A 16,731-nucleotide genomic window follows, 5' to 3' on the forward strand; every position below is an offset into this window, starting at 1 on the left:
GTTTCCAGCAACGTCTGCGACGTCACGATCGACGAGTAATAACCCGCAAATAAACAGAAAGTAGAGAGAGAGAGAGAGAGAGAGAGACAGAGAGAGAGAGAGATAGCGAACAGAAGGTAAGGTTATCGCTCGGGCTGAGGCTCGGTAGAGGTTCCGGTTGCTGTTTGCGAGCTACTACTACGTCGGCAAGGCCCCTGAAGGTCACACAAACACGCACACAAATCACGCCAACTACCGATCGACCGGCTGAGGAGAGCGGCTACTGCTTCAAGACAATTGCACACCATAACCCCCTTCCCGAATCTTTTGAGAAGGGGGCCTTGAACTCTCTGGAATCTCCTCGCTGTTTACTCGTGACGTAGCACACACACAACTACGTCACGCCACCCTGCTCTGCCGGGTCACTGCTCTGCGCTGCGTAGAAAGGTACCATGACCTCCACCCTGACCACCGCAACACCTGATTGATCACTCATTCGTACAGCCCCTTCCACCGGAAGTCCGGATCAACTGCTCTCTGGCTCTCTCTCTCCCTCCTCTAGCGCTGTCTCATGTATACACGCAGTCTTCTCACTGGCATGATGTAACGTACTCCAAGTAGTTCATACTGAACTCCAAAATGAATCTGACCTCGCCTGCTGCAGAGTAGAGCGGTATGCGGATGCGCCAAGCCGCGATCACGCTTTACTCGTTCGTCTGATCAATCGCTGGACAATCTCTCTCGCTCGCTCGCTCGCTCGCTCTCTCTCTCTCTCTCTCTTACTCTCCCTCAGACACACACACACACGCAGATCCGGTTGCGTCGGTTGAGTCTTGGTGGCAAAGCGCACCATACCATCAGTCAGTCCCCTATCGGCCAAGGACTGCAGCGATCACCAGCACACAATATGAGCAAACTACTAGCCGCATCTACTGCCGTTGCTGCTAGTGCTTTCGTAAAACAGAGAGACGCCGATGCGACCACAGAGCGTGTAGGAGTGAGCTAGAAAAAAAAAGAGAGGGAGAGAGAGAGAGAGAGATAGCGAAAGAATCACGTAAAATCCTAAACCCAAGGACTGCGCTAGGGGCGCAGTTGTGCACGGCATACAAAAACCGATTGCGGTGACCACTGGCACGTCACATCGCAACGGCTCGTGCGAATGCGTGTGTGCTCGGTGCGCCTGGAACTGGAACATCCTCCGAATCGGATCGCCCCTCGCTCTCTATCTCTCTCTCTCGAGCACTCTAGCGCGCTCTGTTCTCGATGCCCTAGAAATCAAGAACTAGTCGGCTTCCTCTCGCTATCAGTGCACACTTGTGTTTGTGTGTGTGTGTGTGTGTGTGTGTGTGTGTGTGTGTTTACTCTCGAGAGCCAACTCCATCAACCCCCGCAATGCCGCCAAACAAACAGAACATGGCCACGAGCAGCAGATGGTTCCGGAGCGCCGTGCGTGACCCGTGGTTGGTAGTGACGCTGTACACCATTGCACTCTTGGTGCCAGTGGCCATTGCCCAGCTCGATGGTAGCTTCTGGTGGATGAACGGCAACCTGCTGAAGCAGGCGGAAGCGCTACGCGAAACGAAGGACGTCAAGGCGGTGGTAGTCTCTAAGGTAAGGCTATGCCCACGTCCTACCCAAAAGAAGTTCTGTTCCCTGTAACGTGCCGTTAATCTTGTAAATTCCACCGCAGGATTCACCGTTTGAAGAGGTGCGCGTCGGTGGCAACTCGCTGACTGACGGCGGTGACGCACCGGATTGCATCTGCGTACCGCTCGGTCGCTGCCGTACCGGGCTCGCTACACAGGATGACGTAACAGTGAGGTAAGTGAGGTGGTCGGGGGAAGGTGACAAAATGGTGGCAGGGTTCCTTGATCCCTGACTTTGACTTTGGCTGACCTCGCTCGTTTGCAGGGATGGATTGTGCGGTGCCAACAGTGTGTGCTGCCGCCGGAACCAGATTATACCGCTGAACGTGACCGCCACGTCAACAACAACAACAACAACAACGACAGGGGCGACGACGGTGTACGAGCCTGCGGATCGACTCATTTTCGACAGTCAACCACCGTCATCAGCAACCACACCCAAGGTCGTTGCCACCAATGTAGGGCAGGCCACACCCGAGTTCGATCCAGGGCTGCTGCTGGAGCTGTCAGCCCTGCTGCTGAACCACAGCGGTGGCCTCCCGGAACCACTGGAACCACTCGATGGTAACAGCGTGGAACCGGCCGTCGTGAACGCCCCGAAGGAACCGACATGTGGCGTCCGTCACCGGCAAGCCCTCTCTAGCCGGGTGTTCTTCCAGGATGACGACGATGCAGACGATAGCGGTGCCACGGTCGAATTGACTGGACCGGCCCACGGAATGGCCAATTTCGGTGAGTTCCCGTGGACCGTCGCCCTCTACCAGCTCATCCGGAACGGTTCGTTCGTGTACCACTGCGGAGCAGCCCTGTTGGACGTTCGGACCCTCATCACGGCCGCTCACTGCGTCTCGAAGTAAGTCTGCTAGCCCAATAAGCCCACCCCACCCTGGTTGCATTCCTCGGTAACTCCATTAACACCATTTCCCTACAGTAATCGGTTGCATCCGAGTCGGTATGTGGTACATGCCGGAGACTGGGATCGGCGCCACACGCAGGAACGGCTACCACACCAGGAGCGCACCGTCAGCCGTATCATCGTGCACCCTAACTACTACTCCGGGGCGCTCTTCAACGATCTGGCGCTGTTGCTGCTGGACCGACCGTTCGATGGCATACCGGCCAACATCCAACCGGTCTGTTTGCCGACCGAACAAACCGCTGACTCCACCGACCTGCACGATTGTCTCGTCACCGGCTGGGGCGGTACACCAAACAGTCGCTCCGTGCAGCCCATCTTGCACTACACCATGATGCCACTGGTAGAACGAGAAACGTGCGAGACCGCACTTCGCCAGCATGCGCCCTCGCTCGGTCGTCGGTTCCAGCTGCACCCGAGCGCGATCTGTGCCGGTGGCAATAGTAGCAGCACCAAATTGCAGGCCGACACATGCGAGGGATCCGGTGGTAGCCCGTTGGTTTGCGCTGATCGTCGCCACGGACGCTACGTCGTCGTCGGGCTCGTCTCGTGGGGAATTGGCTGCGGGGATGGTATACCGGCCGTCCTCACCAACGTAGCCGCGCTCAGCAACTGGATCCGGGCACAGTGGAGTCCGGTGCAATAGGTGCAGGGGCCAGATCGCTCAGACCACCAAATTCGAAGCGCACGCCTAGAGTGTAGAGAGACTTAGTGATTTGTTAGTGTTTGTTAATTTCATTGTAATATATGCTCACCAATCGACCCTATTTTACTTCTGTTCTATTTTCTTGTTGTTTTGATGACATAGCCTTGGATAAACACACGAATCTAGCAAGATCTAGTCCCTGGAAAGTGAGCAGGATTGCGAGTAGCACGAACTACGGATTGAAGTGAACTCGCCAATAATGAACTGGGAGTACGCGGCCATATTTAGAAACAAAACGGAGCCTCAATGGCGCAGTGGGTGATGGGTTCGGGATATGCTTTACTATTACTTTATTTTCCGCTCTCATCTCTCTATCTCGCCCAAAAAGTGTAGCTAGAATCACTAGACAGTGTGGTCTGTCTTTAGTTGAGTGCTGCTACCTTCTTGCTGGCTTCGCCAAAATGCCATTTTCCTCGCTGATGATTAGACGTTCGTCCGTGTCATTGTACCTGTCACGTGGGTCTTTGTGAGGGTTGTGTATGTGTATGGAACTAAATCAACATTGTTTCATGCTGTTTCACAGTGTCAGTGCTGCATTTTGCAACAACTACCAGCTATACCTTCTTATATATGCTTATTAACACATACGTACCCATATACTTTTATATTATATATATATATATCTACACATATAACATTTGATTATATTAAATATATGTAGATCTGCATATCATTTTTAATCTATACCCGATAATGCATATCTGTAGGTTCTTTACACACAGTTTCAATCGCCTCCCCCCTAAACTAGCTCATCTAGTTGAATATGAATTCGAATTAATGTCCTCTGTTGTTGTTGTTCTTCCATTTTTAGTTACGTTCGGGCATGCACAACGCATTCTGTAACGCCCCAAGCCTAGCGCTGCCATTCAGAAGAAAAGAACATACAGGCATAAGCCAACATCACAATTCAAACAACCAAGAGCTATCTGCGATATACGGGCTCCCACCTCGCCATCGCCGTCGAAACGACATTCGAAACACCATCGAGAGGTGCTGTCCTTCAGAAAACGGAAACCTTCGTTTAGCGTCGCTTGCGATATGCTGCATCTAGACCAATTAAGGCAAATAATAGTCACCGCTAGACCCTACCACTGTACTGAATATGGTACGATTTACGTATCTCCGAAATGCTACACAAATGCAACTCTAGAAGCAATCAATTCTACGCTCTTGAACGCCTGTATACATCGCTAACGTGCTCGGTGTGGCAAAGTGCCCTAGGCGAATACACACACGCGCACACAAGTGTTGAATTTGAAAGGCGCGATTCCGCTGCATGCTCTAAAACGCTTCTAACACTACGAATTTGCTATCCGCAACCTATTGTTTGGGATTCCCCCTTCTCCTACGTATCCGCAGCGCGGTTTGGAATTATAATTTTGCGTTATGTTGCGCGCTTACATCCTACTCTGCAACTATATCGCGGTCCTACGTTATTGAACTGTAAACCCCGCGGATTTTATTTGCTTCTCCTGCTGGAGGATTGTTTTGAGAACTCTGGGTATTCTTGACGTTCGAGTTGTGAACCCTGCGCACGATGCTTCTATTCTTTACATAATATAACTGATGTAGACCACAATTTAACATGTCCACCGCCTGCTCTGACAACAAAACAACAGTAAAAAAGGGGAATACAATCTAAAAAATGCACGAATGCAACAGGATTATATCGCTCCTTTCTTTTTGTAAAGGAAGGATTGAGGGGGGGGATGGAGCAGAAACTAGGTGGAACACTGCGCTCACTATCAATCTTAATTCATTTTGCTTTCCCCATCGCATCGAAAAATGCACAAGCGGAGCCTTAAACTTAAACGATTATGTATAGTTCCCTTACTACTCGCTAAGGGGGGCAGGCACCCCCACGCTGAGAGGGGCAGGCAGGCATACGCTGACGGCAGCACCACCCAAAGCGACCTGCATTCGGTTCTGAAAACGCAGCCAATCCGATTAGAACTGCACCCAGTTCGCGTTGGTTTTGCTAGGAGTGGTAGCCGTTGCTGCCGGGTCGCCGGTGCCACTCTGCACACTGCAAAGGACAATTGGATAAACACACATCGATTAAAACCCCCCTGAGGATCATACATTGCAGGCGGTTAATCTGCCACACTTACCCGGCCGAAGTGAACTCGCCCCATTCCGTCTGAGCCCCACCAGTGGCGGCGGCAGCGCCAGCGTTTAACGTAGCCGAGGGTTGATGAGAAGGCGAGCTGGTGCTACCTGGCGTGCCCGAATTGATTTTGTTACCACCAGGGGGTGGTGGCAGCAAGCCACCCGACGCCGCCTTCTTATTGTTCAGCCGCGAAGACACTTCCGAACCGTCCTTTTTCTGTGGTAAAAATCAAGCAATGAGAGGGTACAAGTCGAAACATGGTGGAGATTAGTGATACAGCGGAATTATAGCCATAACGGCGGTACTGACGAACCGTGATCTTCATGTTGATCTTGATCGTTTCACCCTCCTTAAAGCCGAGATCGAGCTGCTGCTTCGGTTCGACCTTCTCCTTCTCGATCTTCTCCTCGTTCTTTACCCACTTGAAGTGATCTTGCAGGGCGACGTTTAGGTCGAACGAGTCGGATCGATCACCGAAGCCGAGCCCAATGAACGCGGTCCGCCCATTGTCGTCCTGGATACGTAGCACGAAATACCGCGAGCTGTCCGACACAGCCTCGATGGCAACGCCCGGGTAGCTCTCGATGGGACAGTTGGCGAACAGCGAACCGGACGTCTTGTCCTCAAGCTTCACACACAGCGACCGCCCCTTCGACACCATCCGTAATCGGCCGGTCCAGATAGGTTCGGTGAGGTTCCAGTCGGCGGCTCGGTAGCTGCGATTGCTCTGCCTTGGCGGTATCTTGTACACGAACACCTCCTGCTTCACCAGCACCACACTCTCGTACTCGCCCGTTTCACTCGCCATCGTTCGTTCAGCTGCTGTGGAATTAACGGTGAACGTAGTGCACGGATGATGCTGCGACGGATGAGTGCAACGGTGGAACGGCGCTTCCTGAAACGCTTACGTGGAACCGCTGTCGCTGTCGTTCGGGGGCGGGGTGTGTGTGTGGTCTGTCCACCCCTCGGGAAAATGCAGCCGCGATAGAGGATGAACGGGCGGAATGGGGAGGGGGGTAGTGGAGTTATGGCTTGCAATTGCCCGTTGTTGCCGTTGTTGTTGCGGTTGTTGCTTTTCGCCCCTTGGCTTCCTAGCGGCGGCGATCTTATCGGTACTGTGCACTCTTCGCTCGACTGTAAGGCTGCGCTCTGTCTGCACTGCTTTATCGCTTCGAAAGTAGGCGAGCTTCACCCAGCGTCGCTCCGCCGTTCTGTTACGATTTATCGCGATTTATGGACCGTTCTTGGTGCCCTTGAAATCACTCTAAAACGTTCCGAAGGGAGAGAGATATTTCCTGCACCACTCTTCTTCCTTTATACATAAACTTTCATGACGTAAGCAGTTCGCGAATTGGGCCAGCTGTCATTGTTTTCGGATGTTGTTATTAAGCAGCACTTACACGAAGTGCGAGCGCTTCGTGTAAACACGTCTTTAGGTGATCCATTTTTACATACGGGTGGGGCCCATCGCAGACCGTTTTGCGGTTGCTATAGCGTTCTTCTTTTCTAGTTTTAGCTGGAAGATGTTGGGAGTTTTTTAAACCCATTTATTCCCTTCCTTCAAATCCAATACACGGCTGGGCATTGAGAATGTGAAGCAGCTATAATACGAGCATGTTGGAGTAAAATTCGAGCAGGTCTGTGTGACACGCACTCGAATAGCATTTTTTAAGTTGAGCAAAAAGCTATCTTTTTTCTATTATGAAATTTCATGATATTTGTTGTAACATAACCCACATCAAACAACAACATCAAATGGAAGTAGTCCATACCAGATAATAAACGATGATATCAAGAGATGACGGAGAAAATCGATTGGTTACTATTTCGCCCAATAATAATTAAAACTTAATTACAGTGAGATTTTAAAAATACCTTTAAAATGATTACAGCAAAGCGCATCTTAAAAGAAGAATTGGACTCCCTCCAAAACCAAAGCAGTACTTTTTCTTCAACCTAATGATTTGGAACAAAATTTTATAGAATCGTACATAATTTCGAGTATGACGCTGAATATCCTACCTGCATCGAGCCGGCAACACTGCCGCTGATGGCGTCAAAGTTGTGACGGTCTCGAATATCAAAAACTTGTTCGCTGTTCTCAGATGTCCTCGGTGGTGAAGTTAGTAATTGTACAAAGAATCTCCCTTTTGCTGTGAGCACCAGCTTCCCGATAGCGACGAATTCCTGTTCCAAGAGCAAGCGGCCAACTTGCCCGACTCGAAAATCATTGTGTTTTAGGGGGAAGGGGTGCAAACAAGCGGCATTAAGACACGCGGCGTTGTTCGGCGGGCGCTAGCCAGGAGGAGAAACAGACGCCTGCGAAACCGGAAAGAACGAACGAACGAAGCCGTTAACACTTTCCCGGCATTCTCGGCGGATGGTGATAGCCTCTAGCGGTGCTCGATCATGTCTTTGCCATACTCGCAGCAGGTAAGCCATATTTGCTAGCAGCAGCAGGTGACGGTGCGATGAAAATATGCATTCTGATAATATTCTCACTTTCGTTACAGTCGCAGCAGTCGCAGCAGCACGGTGGTATCCGGAGTGGTATAGCGTCCGGACCAAATCCCATTTCGCGGTCGAGAACGGTCGAACCGAGCGCGATGCACATCCAAAAGATCCTGGACGAGAACGCCGGTCTTATCCAGACGATCCAGGAACTGCAGTACGTGGGCAAGGGCCCGGAAAGCATGTCCTATCAGGTGGCCCTGCACCGAAATCTAGTGTACCTGGCCAACTTGGCTGATCCAATGCAAAACATTCAAACGCTCCTACCGGTAAGTTGTCAGAGGGCGGGAGGTGCTTAGTGCTCTCCGTGCTTTTGGGAATTGTTCATGCTATTGTATTGTACCTCCTATCTAGCCTCCACACATACTGCAGCACTCGACGATGCATGGGAATACCGGAGTCGGCGGTCCTCCGGCGCATGATAGCAGCATGATGGGGCAAGGACCCGGCGTGGGCGGAATGCCGAACTATGGTCAGACGGCCGGCGGAGGCGGAATGGCTGGGCAGCAACAACAGCAGCAGCAGCAACAGCAGCAACAACAACAGCAGCAGCCCGTCAATCAATCGCTGACTAACAATGGTACCGGTGGCCAGGGAGTACCGGGACAACATGGTGCACACGTGCCACCGCAGTCATCGGTTCAGGGCGTCGGTATGCAGGCGCAAACCGCACAACAGCAATCCCACGGACAGCTGCAGCAGCAGCAACAACAGCCACCGAACGTGCAAACAAGCCAGAATGCGGTTACTCAGCATAACCAATCGCAGGGTGCGATGATGGCACAGTCCGGACCACACGTCGGTCAAGCAGGAGGTCAGGCAGGCAACTACCGCTCAGGAGGCCCAATGCAACCGGTTATGACCGGTGCCGGTGGACAGCCCCAGCAACCGAATGCTAATCAACAGGCCGTAGGTGCAGGCAGCGGTGGCGTCCGTGGACCACCCGGTTCACAACAACAGCAGCAGCAGCAACAGCAGCAACAACAACAACAACAACAGCAGCAACAGCAACAACAGCAGCAACAGCAACAGCAGCAGCAACAACAGCAGCAGCAGCAACCGGCGAGTCAACCGCTACCACCACAAACTGGTGGCTACTCGCAGCGATCGCAGCACGGCTCTTACAACGTACAGCACTCGCACTACCCGGGGTACCCACCCCCGAACCAGCCATATCAAACGCAGAGCGGCTACACGCCGTACGGACCACCGAACCAGGTGCAGGGCTATGGACCACCGAACACGAATGCGTCACAGAGCTATCATCACGGTGGAGTCGTGCCCTCTGTCGCTACCAATGCGTCTGGGCAAGGTCCTCCCCAGAGCTCACCGTATCCGACGGTGGCTGCTGGTCAGCATCCGGGCCAGGTACCGCCTGGTGGGCCCCAGCAGACCGGGTACCAGCAGCAGGTGCCACAGGGAGGACCGAATGTTGGCTACGGCCCTCCGGGACAGCCCCCTGTTCAATATCCTCCGCAGGGTGGACCGGGTGGGCCGCCTCCACCACCGCACGGCTACCCTGGCTACGCTAGCCCTGGACCGAACGCGTACGGACAACCACCCGGACCTCAGGGTCCGCTGCCACCTCAGACACAGTCTGGTGGCTATCCGAGCGCGGGTCAGTCTCCAGGCTATCCGCTGCCACAACCGCAGTACCCAGCTAGTTACGCCACTACGCAAGCACCCCACGGCGGGCCACAGAATGCTGGTAGCATCTCTACCAATGCTGGTGGTGTTAACCCAAATACCGTCGGAAGCGGTGCCGCAGCCCAAGTTCAAGGACCCGGTGTGGCCGGAGGCTATGGAGCGCAGCAGCAGCAACAACAACAACAGCAGCAACAGCAACAGCAGCAGCAACAGGTCGGTGCTTCAGCCAGTGCTCAAACGTCGGCCGCCAGTGGAACCTCTTCACCTGTGACGATGTCTCCGACTACCTCGTCAGGCTATATGGTAACACCGACAGCCAACGCATCCGGTGGTGCGGCCTCGGCTTCTGGCGCTCCTCAATCAACCGGTTACAACTCCTCTGCAAGCGTCGGAGGCTACCCGCAGCAACAGCAACAACAACAGCAACAACAGCAATCGACAGTCAGCGGCCCTGGGGGAGGTCCACAGCAACAACAGCAACAGCAGCAACAACAACAGCAGCAGCAGCAGCAGCAACCGCCACCCGGTCCACCCGGTCCGGCTGGCTATCCACAGCACACGCCGTATCATCAACAGACCGGCTACTCGCCAATACCACCACCACAAGGTCAGTACTCACCGGCGCAGGCCGGATATCCGCAGTATCCTCAGCGTCCGCCAAGCACGCAGATGCCGCCACCCGGCCCACAAGGACCTGGTATGCCGCAGAGCGCCTATGGCTATGTTTACGGACAGCCACCGCAGTAACGCGGTCGCGTCTCTAATTTTAACATACATTTTCCACAGCAACACACAGACACGAGAGACACCCAATTACCTCACCTACAGACAAACACATGCAGCTAACCTATCGCATTCTCTCCTCTCGTTTTTAGCTTTGCGTAATTTGTCCGGTTTTTTCATCAAGGGTTTCTCAAACCCCTCAATACTTGGCTCTGCCATTGCCATCTGCTGGATAATGATCGATAGGTTGCGGTACATTGGCTCGCTCGCTCGAACGCTGATCGCGAACCCTGACGCTTGTGTGGTCCTTTATGGGGCGAGAAGCGGGAAAAAGGGTTCACACATATTTGGCCCACTCTTACCCTCCCCTCCTCCTAAGGACACATGCGTCGTGTGTCGGTGGCAGCGCTTGGAGAACTGGCGACCTATGTTTCGTTCGGCGCATCGTTAACTGATCCAAAGCAGATGCCACTATTTTGAAATCTTTCATTCAGCCAAACAGTCTAACTAGTTGAACTATTTTTTTTTAAATATTATTGTGAATATCTCTTTGTTAAAAAAAAAAAAACATCGCATGATTGTGTCGCTAGTGAGTTGATTCTCTCGTTGTAATCGGTCTGGAAACACCCAGCCCACCGTTTTCATCTTTCAGCGGGGAAACACAAGCAAACCCATACACAAATGTAATCGGGGACTCTGGGATTGACTGTCAAATTTCAAGTAATGTAATAAAAAGGAAAAAAAGTGACCGATTTGGTAAAAGTAACAGTCTTTTAATCATCCCTTCAATCGAAATGATTTGGCCTTTTTGGCTGTATTGCAACTGTATTAGATTATAAGTGTGGTGGTGTGGAACAATCACAATTGGTAGAACTGCACCAATTGCAAACCACTGCATTCTGCGACTATGAGTGGTGAGCTCTGCGCAATTCATATACTTACCTTACTTACTAATACCCCCAATGGCGACACTAAGCGCCTTGCTGGGGTGGAGGCGATCCACACCTGTCATCAAAAGCGAGTTGCGGATGCGACACATTTGGTGTGTTGTTCGGTAGAGCAGATCGATCTTTTGTCTTTTGCGTTTCTTCTCGTTTTTTTTCTTCTCCCCCTTGTTCCTCGTTACTTGTTGCGCATGCATACGCACAGGCACATACGCGCACACGCGGCGCGTAATTTCTCAACCTCCTCAAACTGCAAAAGGATGTCAGGGGCGGCCCCTGTTGCCTGCCAGCTGAATGATCCGTTTGTTTAAAATATTTCATATAGAACAACGATTACTGACGACAGGGAGAGATGTATGTATATATATATATATATAGATAGAAAGGGAGGGAGGGAGAGAAAGAGAGAGAGAGAGATGAAAAGGAATAAAACACCTAACCCCACCGACCCACACCTCAAACCCATCCACTTTCCATCTTTCCGCAAACGATCGACTCGTTGCGCCTACGCTGCGCTTCGTTAAAACATAAACGACACCCGAGGTGCCGTGTGGCGGCCTGTATGCTCCCTGTTTCCTCTTGCTTCCTGGTGCCATACTTGGTGCCATATCTTACCAGTACTACTGCTACTACTACGAATACTACCGCCCCAAAAACTAGCTACTAGCTGTTTGTGCCTGTGTGTGTGTGTATGTGTGTTACACCCCAGCTGATGGGGTGGTGTCGTCGTTGCTGTTCACGGAGTATGTGGGAATAGATGATGGTACGGCGGTGTGGTAGCGGTGGTGGTGCTGGTGGTGTTCAAGTTCAAGTGGTTTGTGGATCGCACGCTAACATAAATATTCAAAATATTAAAACTTCAATATTAACACAAAGTTTGCTTCCGTTAAATATGTACAAAACATCTCGTGCTCTCGTCCTCTAGTCCTCCCTCTCCGTCGTCGTCGTGGACGTCCGCATCTACAACTGCCCTTTTACCACGTATGGACAAATAACTTGGAATGCCTACTCTCTTTCTCTCTCTCTCTCTGTCTCTCTCTCTCTCTCTCTCTCTCTTTTCCTCTCTTCGTCTCTCTGTAACTACTTCCCATTGCACTTTGCTCGCTTGCGCAACGGGCGCAAACCTATCAGCTGGGTTGCCTGGCTGCTGTTTGGAATGTAACGTCGACCTTCCCCTTTTATCTGCTTTCCCTTCCCCACCCCCCTACTGTCTGCCTGGCCGGCTTCTTAAATCTGCCGCGAGTTGAGCTTGGCTCCACATCCTTCCAGATCCACCCCGTGGCCAGCGATACTATACCCCCCCCCCCCCCCCCCTTTTTTCCCTCACGTGCGCTTTCACCGGACGCTGCTCCTCCTTCTTTACAAAACAAAACAAAACTAACAAACCCCCCCCCCCCCACCATCTTTCCCTCGATCGGGGTCCCCCCCCACCCCCTTCAAGCTTTCTGGGTCCATTGGCGGCCGGATCGACGTCCGAATGTGTGTGTGGAAGTGTTATCGTACGGTACAAAAAAAAAAGAAAAGTAAAAGAAACCCGCGATTCCCGTGCATTGTCCCCGTTGCTTTTCATCCTCTACGACTACTTCTTCTGGCGACTTTCGCTGGCACAGTTTGCACGCCGTGCCCTGATTTATACGGTCCTCCCTGCCCCCTCCCGGGTGATTGCCCGTCACCCGTCACTAGCACTCCGATTTGTCCTCCTCGACCAGCAGCTGTGTGTCTTTGCCGGTATCGTGCGTGGACGGGTTCAGCTCCTTCGGTCGCAGGTTGAGCTGGGGTGAGGTCCGGTGTGTGATGCTGCTCGGTGCCAGTATCGCTGATACCGGTTCCGTGAACGGTCCGGCCGATGGTGCCCCGGTAGTGCCACTCCCACCGGTGCCCACCATCTTCCCGACGCCGCCCGTTCCCTTGCCTTTGGTGCCACCGCCCATCTCCATCGGTACCTCGTAGATATCTGTAGCGAAAGTGAGAGAAAGAGAGAGAGAAAGAGAGAGAGAGAGAGAAAGAGAAAGAGAGAGAGAGAGAGAGAGAGAGAGAGAGAGAGAAAGCGAATAAGTCAGACACATAAGAAGTAAAAAAGAGAGCGGCGAGAGAGAGAGCTCGTTACGGAACCTACCGGACGGGAGCTGTCCGGTCGAGGCCGGATCCGTGCCACCCTGCACGGCATCGTACATCGGGTTGCTGAAGTCGGTGTTCTTGTTGCCGAGCGTATCGAGACTGTAGCCATCGAGTGGGGCACCCGCTAGGACGCCAGTGCCCGTCTGCAGCGCCGGTGGCCGATGCTGACCGCCGATACCACCGGTTGCTGCCGCTGCAGCGGTCGCCGCCGCCGCCGCCGAGAACTCGGCCGAGTTAAACTCGACGTTCGTGCCCGGTCGGAACGAGACGGACTGCGATGAGCTGAGGCTTGGTTTACCGCTGTGTGTGTGTGAGGGAGAAAAAAGAGAGAGAGAGAGAGAGAGAGAGTAAGAGGAGAGCGTAAGCGTAATCTCTGGCTCTTCTGGCACCGGATGGCACACTTACAATGGTCGCTTCTTGACGACGAAGAACAGCCCGATGGCGATACCGACGAGCATGACGATCAGGATGGGGATGAAGATGGCGGCCGCATTTCCACCGGCCGACCCGAGGATCTTCTCACTGTACACCTCACAGTGCGCACCCGAGAACTCGGGCAAACAGACGCACACCAGCTCGTTGCCACCACCACCACCACTCGTGGTGCCACCTTGCTGTTGCTGTTGGTCGGTGCCGGTACCACCCTCGCGGCACAGTCCACCATTCTGGCACGGGCATACCCGGGGTGCGGGGCGCGGTCGTTCCGTTGCTACGAAAGAGATTGATTGTTGCCATTGCAATAGTAATTTGTTCTTTATTCTTGGCGCGCAGCTGGCGACGACTCCCACACACCGTCCTACTTACGGGCATCGCAGACGACCTCGGTTGTGGTGCGGTGTGACGGCGGGACGGTATTGTCCGGGCAGGAGCAGCGGCGCCCACCCGGTACCAGCAGGCACAGATGCGAGCACGGGTTCCGGTAGCACGGGTTGTTAAGCGTCGTGTTGTAGCGCAGCTCGTGATAGACTGGATGAGCGATGAGCGGAAAAACGGACAGCGACAAGTGAAAATGTGATAATGAGGAAGGAAGCATTTAATAGCACCACTGAGGGCACTTACCCTTAATGCTGGACGGATTGGCAAGGTTGCGCTGCACGGTCACCTGTACACCCCGGCCGAACTTGTCCTGCCGCAGCAGCTCGCCGGTATCGCGCGTGATCCAGTACAGGCTCGACTCGAACACGTCCAGCGAAACCGGATGCTTGAGCAGCTCCCCTTTGAGCACGGTCCGGCGCATCGTACCGTCCGGTTTCATCACCTCGATCGTGTTCAGCTTCGTATCGACCCAGTACACCATATGGTGCTCCTGGGCGTAATCGATCGTCAACCCGGCCGGATGCCGGATCGCCTCGGTAATGATCGGTCGCCGCTTCGAACCATCCATCCACGAGATCTCGATCTTCGGTGCCGAACCGGCGTCGGCCACAAACAGCCGGCCGAACTGGGGATCGACGGCTATCGCGGTCGGTACCTCGAGCCCCGCCTGAACCAGCGCCCGCCGGTACCGTCCGTCCGTCTTCGCGACCATGATGCGACCGCGCGGCTTCGAACCGGTCCGATCCGTCTCGGCCCAGTACAGGTTGTCGGCGACCCAGTCGACGGCCAGCGCCGTCGGTTTCGAGTTACCCTTCATGTTGAGATCCTGGGCGAACCCAACCTTCGCCTCACCGTTCATCGCGTTCAGCATGTACGAGCGTTTGATCGTTTTGTCGTAGCTATCGGTCCAGAAGATCATCTGCGATTCCGGGTTGTAGTCGAGCGCCTCGATCCGCTTCTCGCCCCCGATCACACCGTACTGGTGCGCTTGGCCGACGTCGTACGCCCGGATTTCTGTACCACCGGACAGCACCAGCAGTGGATCGTCGCGCAGTACCCGGCAAACACCCGATACGCTATCCGACAGCTGGAACCCTTCCCGGCACGAGCACTCGTACGTACCGTTCAAGTTGGTGCAGAGATGGGAACAACCGTGCGTACCGGTCGCACACTCGTCAATGTCCGTGCAGCGCTTCTTGTTGCCCGCATCGATAATGAAACCGGCGTGACAGGCGCAAATGTAGCCGCCATCGGTCAGATTAACGCACTGGTGCTCACAGCCACCGCGTGCCACCGCCGTGCAGCTGCTCGTATGGTGGCAACCGAGCTCATCCGAACCATCGCCACAATCGTCCGCATAATCGCAGATCTGGGCCCGCTCGATACACTTCCGGTTGGCGCACTGGTACTGCGTGTACAGATCGCACGGTTTCTGCCGAGCCGCACACAGCGTCATATTGTTCTCGTCCGAACCGTCACCGCAGTTGTCGACACCGTCGCAAATCTGGTACCGGGCGACGCACCGATGGTTAGCGCACTGGAACCGGCGCAGCGTATCGCAGTTGAAGTTGGTACAGACCGAGGCGGCCTCGTCCGATCCATCGCCACAATCGTCCGTACCATCGCACAGGTCCGACGGTAGCACGCACAGATTGTTCTTACACTGGAACCGGCTTTCCGGGCAGTAGCGACCACCGGGGAACCGCGGTGGGCAACCGATCTCGTCCGACATGTCGCGGCAATCGCGATCACCGTCGCACCGGAAGTACGACGCGATACAGTGCCCGGAGGCACACTGGAACGTACCGTTCTTGCACTGGAAACCCTCGCACCCATACTCGTCCGAGTTGTCACCGCAATCGTCCTCGTGGTCGCATCGCCACCGGCTCGAGATGCACTTGCCGTTCTCGCACCGGAACTCCGACTCGCTGCACTCCCGGTACCGGCCCTTGCACTGCCCGTCCGCTTCGTCCGACCCGTCGCCGCAATCGTCCGCAAAGTCGCACATCCACTGTCTGGCAGATCGGAAAGAGAAAGAGCACCGAGAGAGTGTTAATGGGACGCGAGTTACCGATGGAATGGCCCACCTCGCCTTACCTCGGTATGCACCGGTTGTTGTTGCACTTGAAGTCGGTCTCCGGGTTGCACTGGGGGCAGTTCTCCGGCAGCTCGTCGCTCTTGTCGCGGCAATCGTCCTTACCGTCGCAGAACAGCCACCGCGGGATGCACCGGTAGTTCGATTGACCGGGGCACCGGGACCACCCGGTGGTGCAGTTGCGCTGCCGGCACATGTACGCCGGCTCGTCCGAATCGTCGCCACAATCGTTGTCGAAATCGCACATCCACAGCTTCGGTATGCAGCGGCCATTTTTGCAGCTAAACTCGGTTTCCGGATTGCACGCCCGCTTATCTGGGGGGTGCGCGCGCGTGTGTGTGTGTGAGAAAGAAAGAAAGAGAGAGAGAGAGAGAGTGGGCGTTAGACCGGCAACACCATCATCATCAGTTTGTTCCAGGGGAAATCTTCAGGGAACCAAAGTGTAAACAGCTCACATTTCATTTCTTTTTGTTTTTTTTTTCTATGGACCAACCATGAAGCAACTAAATCATTGCAAATT

At 53.8% G+C, this 16,731-nt stretch overlaps 4 protein-coding genes across 11 annotated transcripts in view; 2 read left to right on the top strand and 2 right to left on the bottom strand.

Moving 5' to 3' along the window:
• Positions 1-851: 851 nt before the first annotated feature.
• On the top strand, positions 852-3,308 carry LOC125959757 (phenoloxidase-activating factor 2-like). Its single transcript, XM_049692685.1, has 4 exons — positions 852-1,590; positions 1,670-1,800; positions 1,891-2,478; positions 2,557-3,308. The coding sequence occupies exons 1-4, from the start codon at positions 1,372-1,374 to the stop codon at positions 3,185-3,187; spliced, it is 1,569 nt and encodes a 522-aa protein (XP_049548642.1). The 5' UTR covers positions 852-1,371; the 3' UTR covers positions 3,188-3,308.
• On the bottom strand, positions 3,261-6,717 carry LOC125959781 (NECAP-like protein CG9132). The gene is made up of 3 exons (XM_049692721.1): positions 5,671-6,717; positions 5,359-5,573; positions 3,261-5,273 (listed from the first exon to the last, which is right to left on the bottom strand). The coding sequence occupies exons 1-3, from the start codon at positions 6,163-6,165 to the stop codon at positions 5,195-5,197; spliced, it is 789 nt and encodes a 262-aa protein (XP_049548678.1). The 5' UTR covers positions 6,166-6,717; the 3' UTR covers positions 3,261-5,194.
• Positions 6,718-7,413: 696 nt separating this feature from the next.
• LOC125959729 (uncharacterized) lies at positions 7,414-11,176 on the top strand. Of its 2 annotated transcripts, XM_049692627.1 has the most exons (4): positions 7,414-7,790; positions 7,871-8,137; positions 8,223-10,122; positions 10,391-11,176. In XM_049692627.1, the coding sequence occupies exons 1-4, from the start codon at positions 7,767-7,769 to the stop codon at positions 10,687-10,689; spliced, it is 2,490 nt and encodes an 829-aa protein (XP_049548584.1). In that variant the 5' UTR covers positions 7,414-7,766; the 3' UTR covers positions 10,690-11,176. The 2 variants fall into 2 exon arrangements, with proteins under 2 accessions (XP_049548584.1, XP_049548593.1); XM_049692636.1 differs by having other exon boundaries at positions 8,223-10,525.
• A 1,418-nt stretch (positions 11,177-12,594) lies between these two features.
• LOC125959684 (low-density lipoprotein receptor-related protein 2) overlaps positions 12,595-16,731 on the bottom strand; it is a 35,128-nt gene continuing 30,991 nt past the window's right edge. For all 7 annotated transcript variants that reach the window (XM_049692573.1, XM_049692555.1, XM_049692546.1 and 4 more), the window contains 6 exons: positions 16,214-16,526; positions 14,360-16,131; positions 14,105-14,266; positions 13,706-14,009; positions 13,299-13,600; positions 12,595-13,136 (listed from right to left, as the gene is read on the bottom strand). In XM_049692573.1, the coding sequence (XP_049548530.1) occupies positions 12,862-13,136; positions 13,299-13,600; positions 13,706-14,009; positions 14,105-14,266; positions 14,360-16,131; positions 16,214-16,526 (3,128 nt within the window). In that variant the 3' untranslated portion in view covers positions 12,595-12,861. The remainder of the gene's footprint in view (positions 13,137-13,298; positions 13,601-13,705; positions 14,010-14,104; positions 14,267-14,359; positions 16,132-16,213; positions 16,527-16,731) is intronic.

The sequence above is a fragment of the Anopheles darlingi genome, chromosome X (assembly GCF_943734745.1).
Source record: "Anopheles darlingi chromosome X, idAnoDarlMG_H_01, whole genome shotgun sequence".
NCBI lineage: Eukaryota > Metazoa > Arthropoda > Insecta > Diptera > Culicidae > Anopheles > Anopheles darlingi.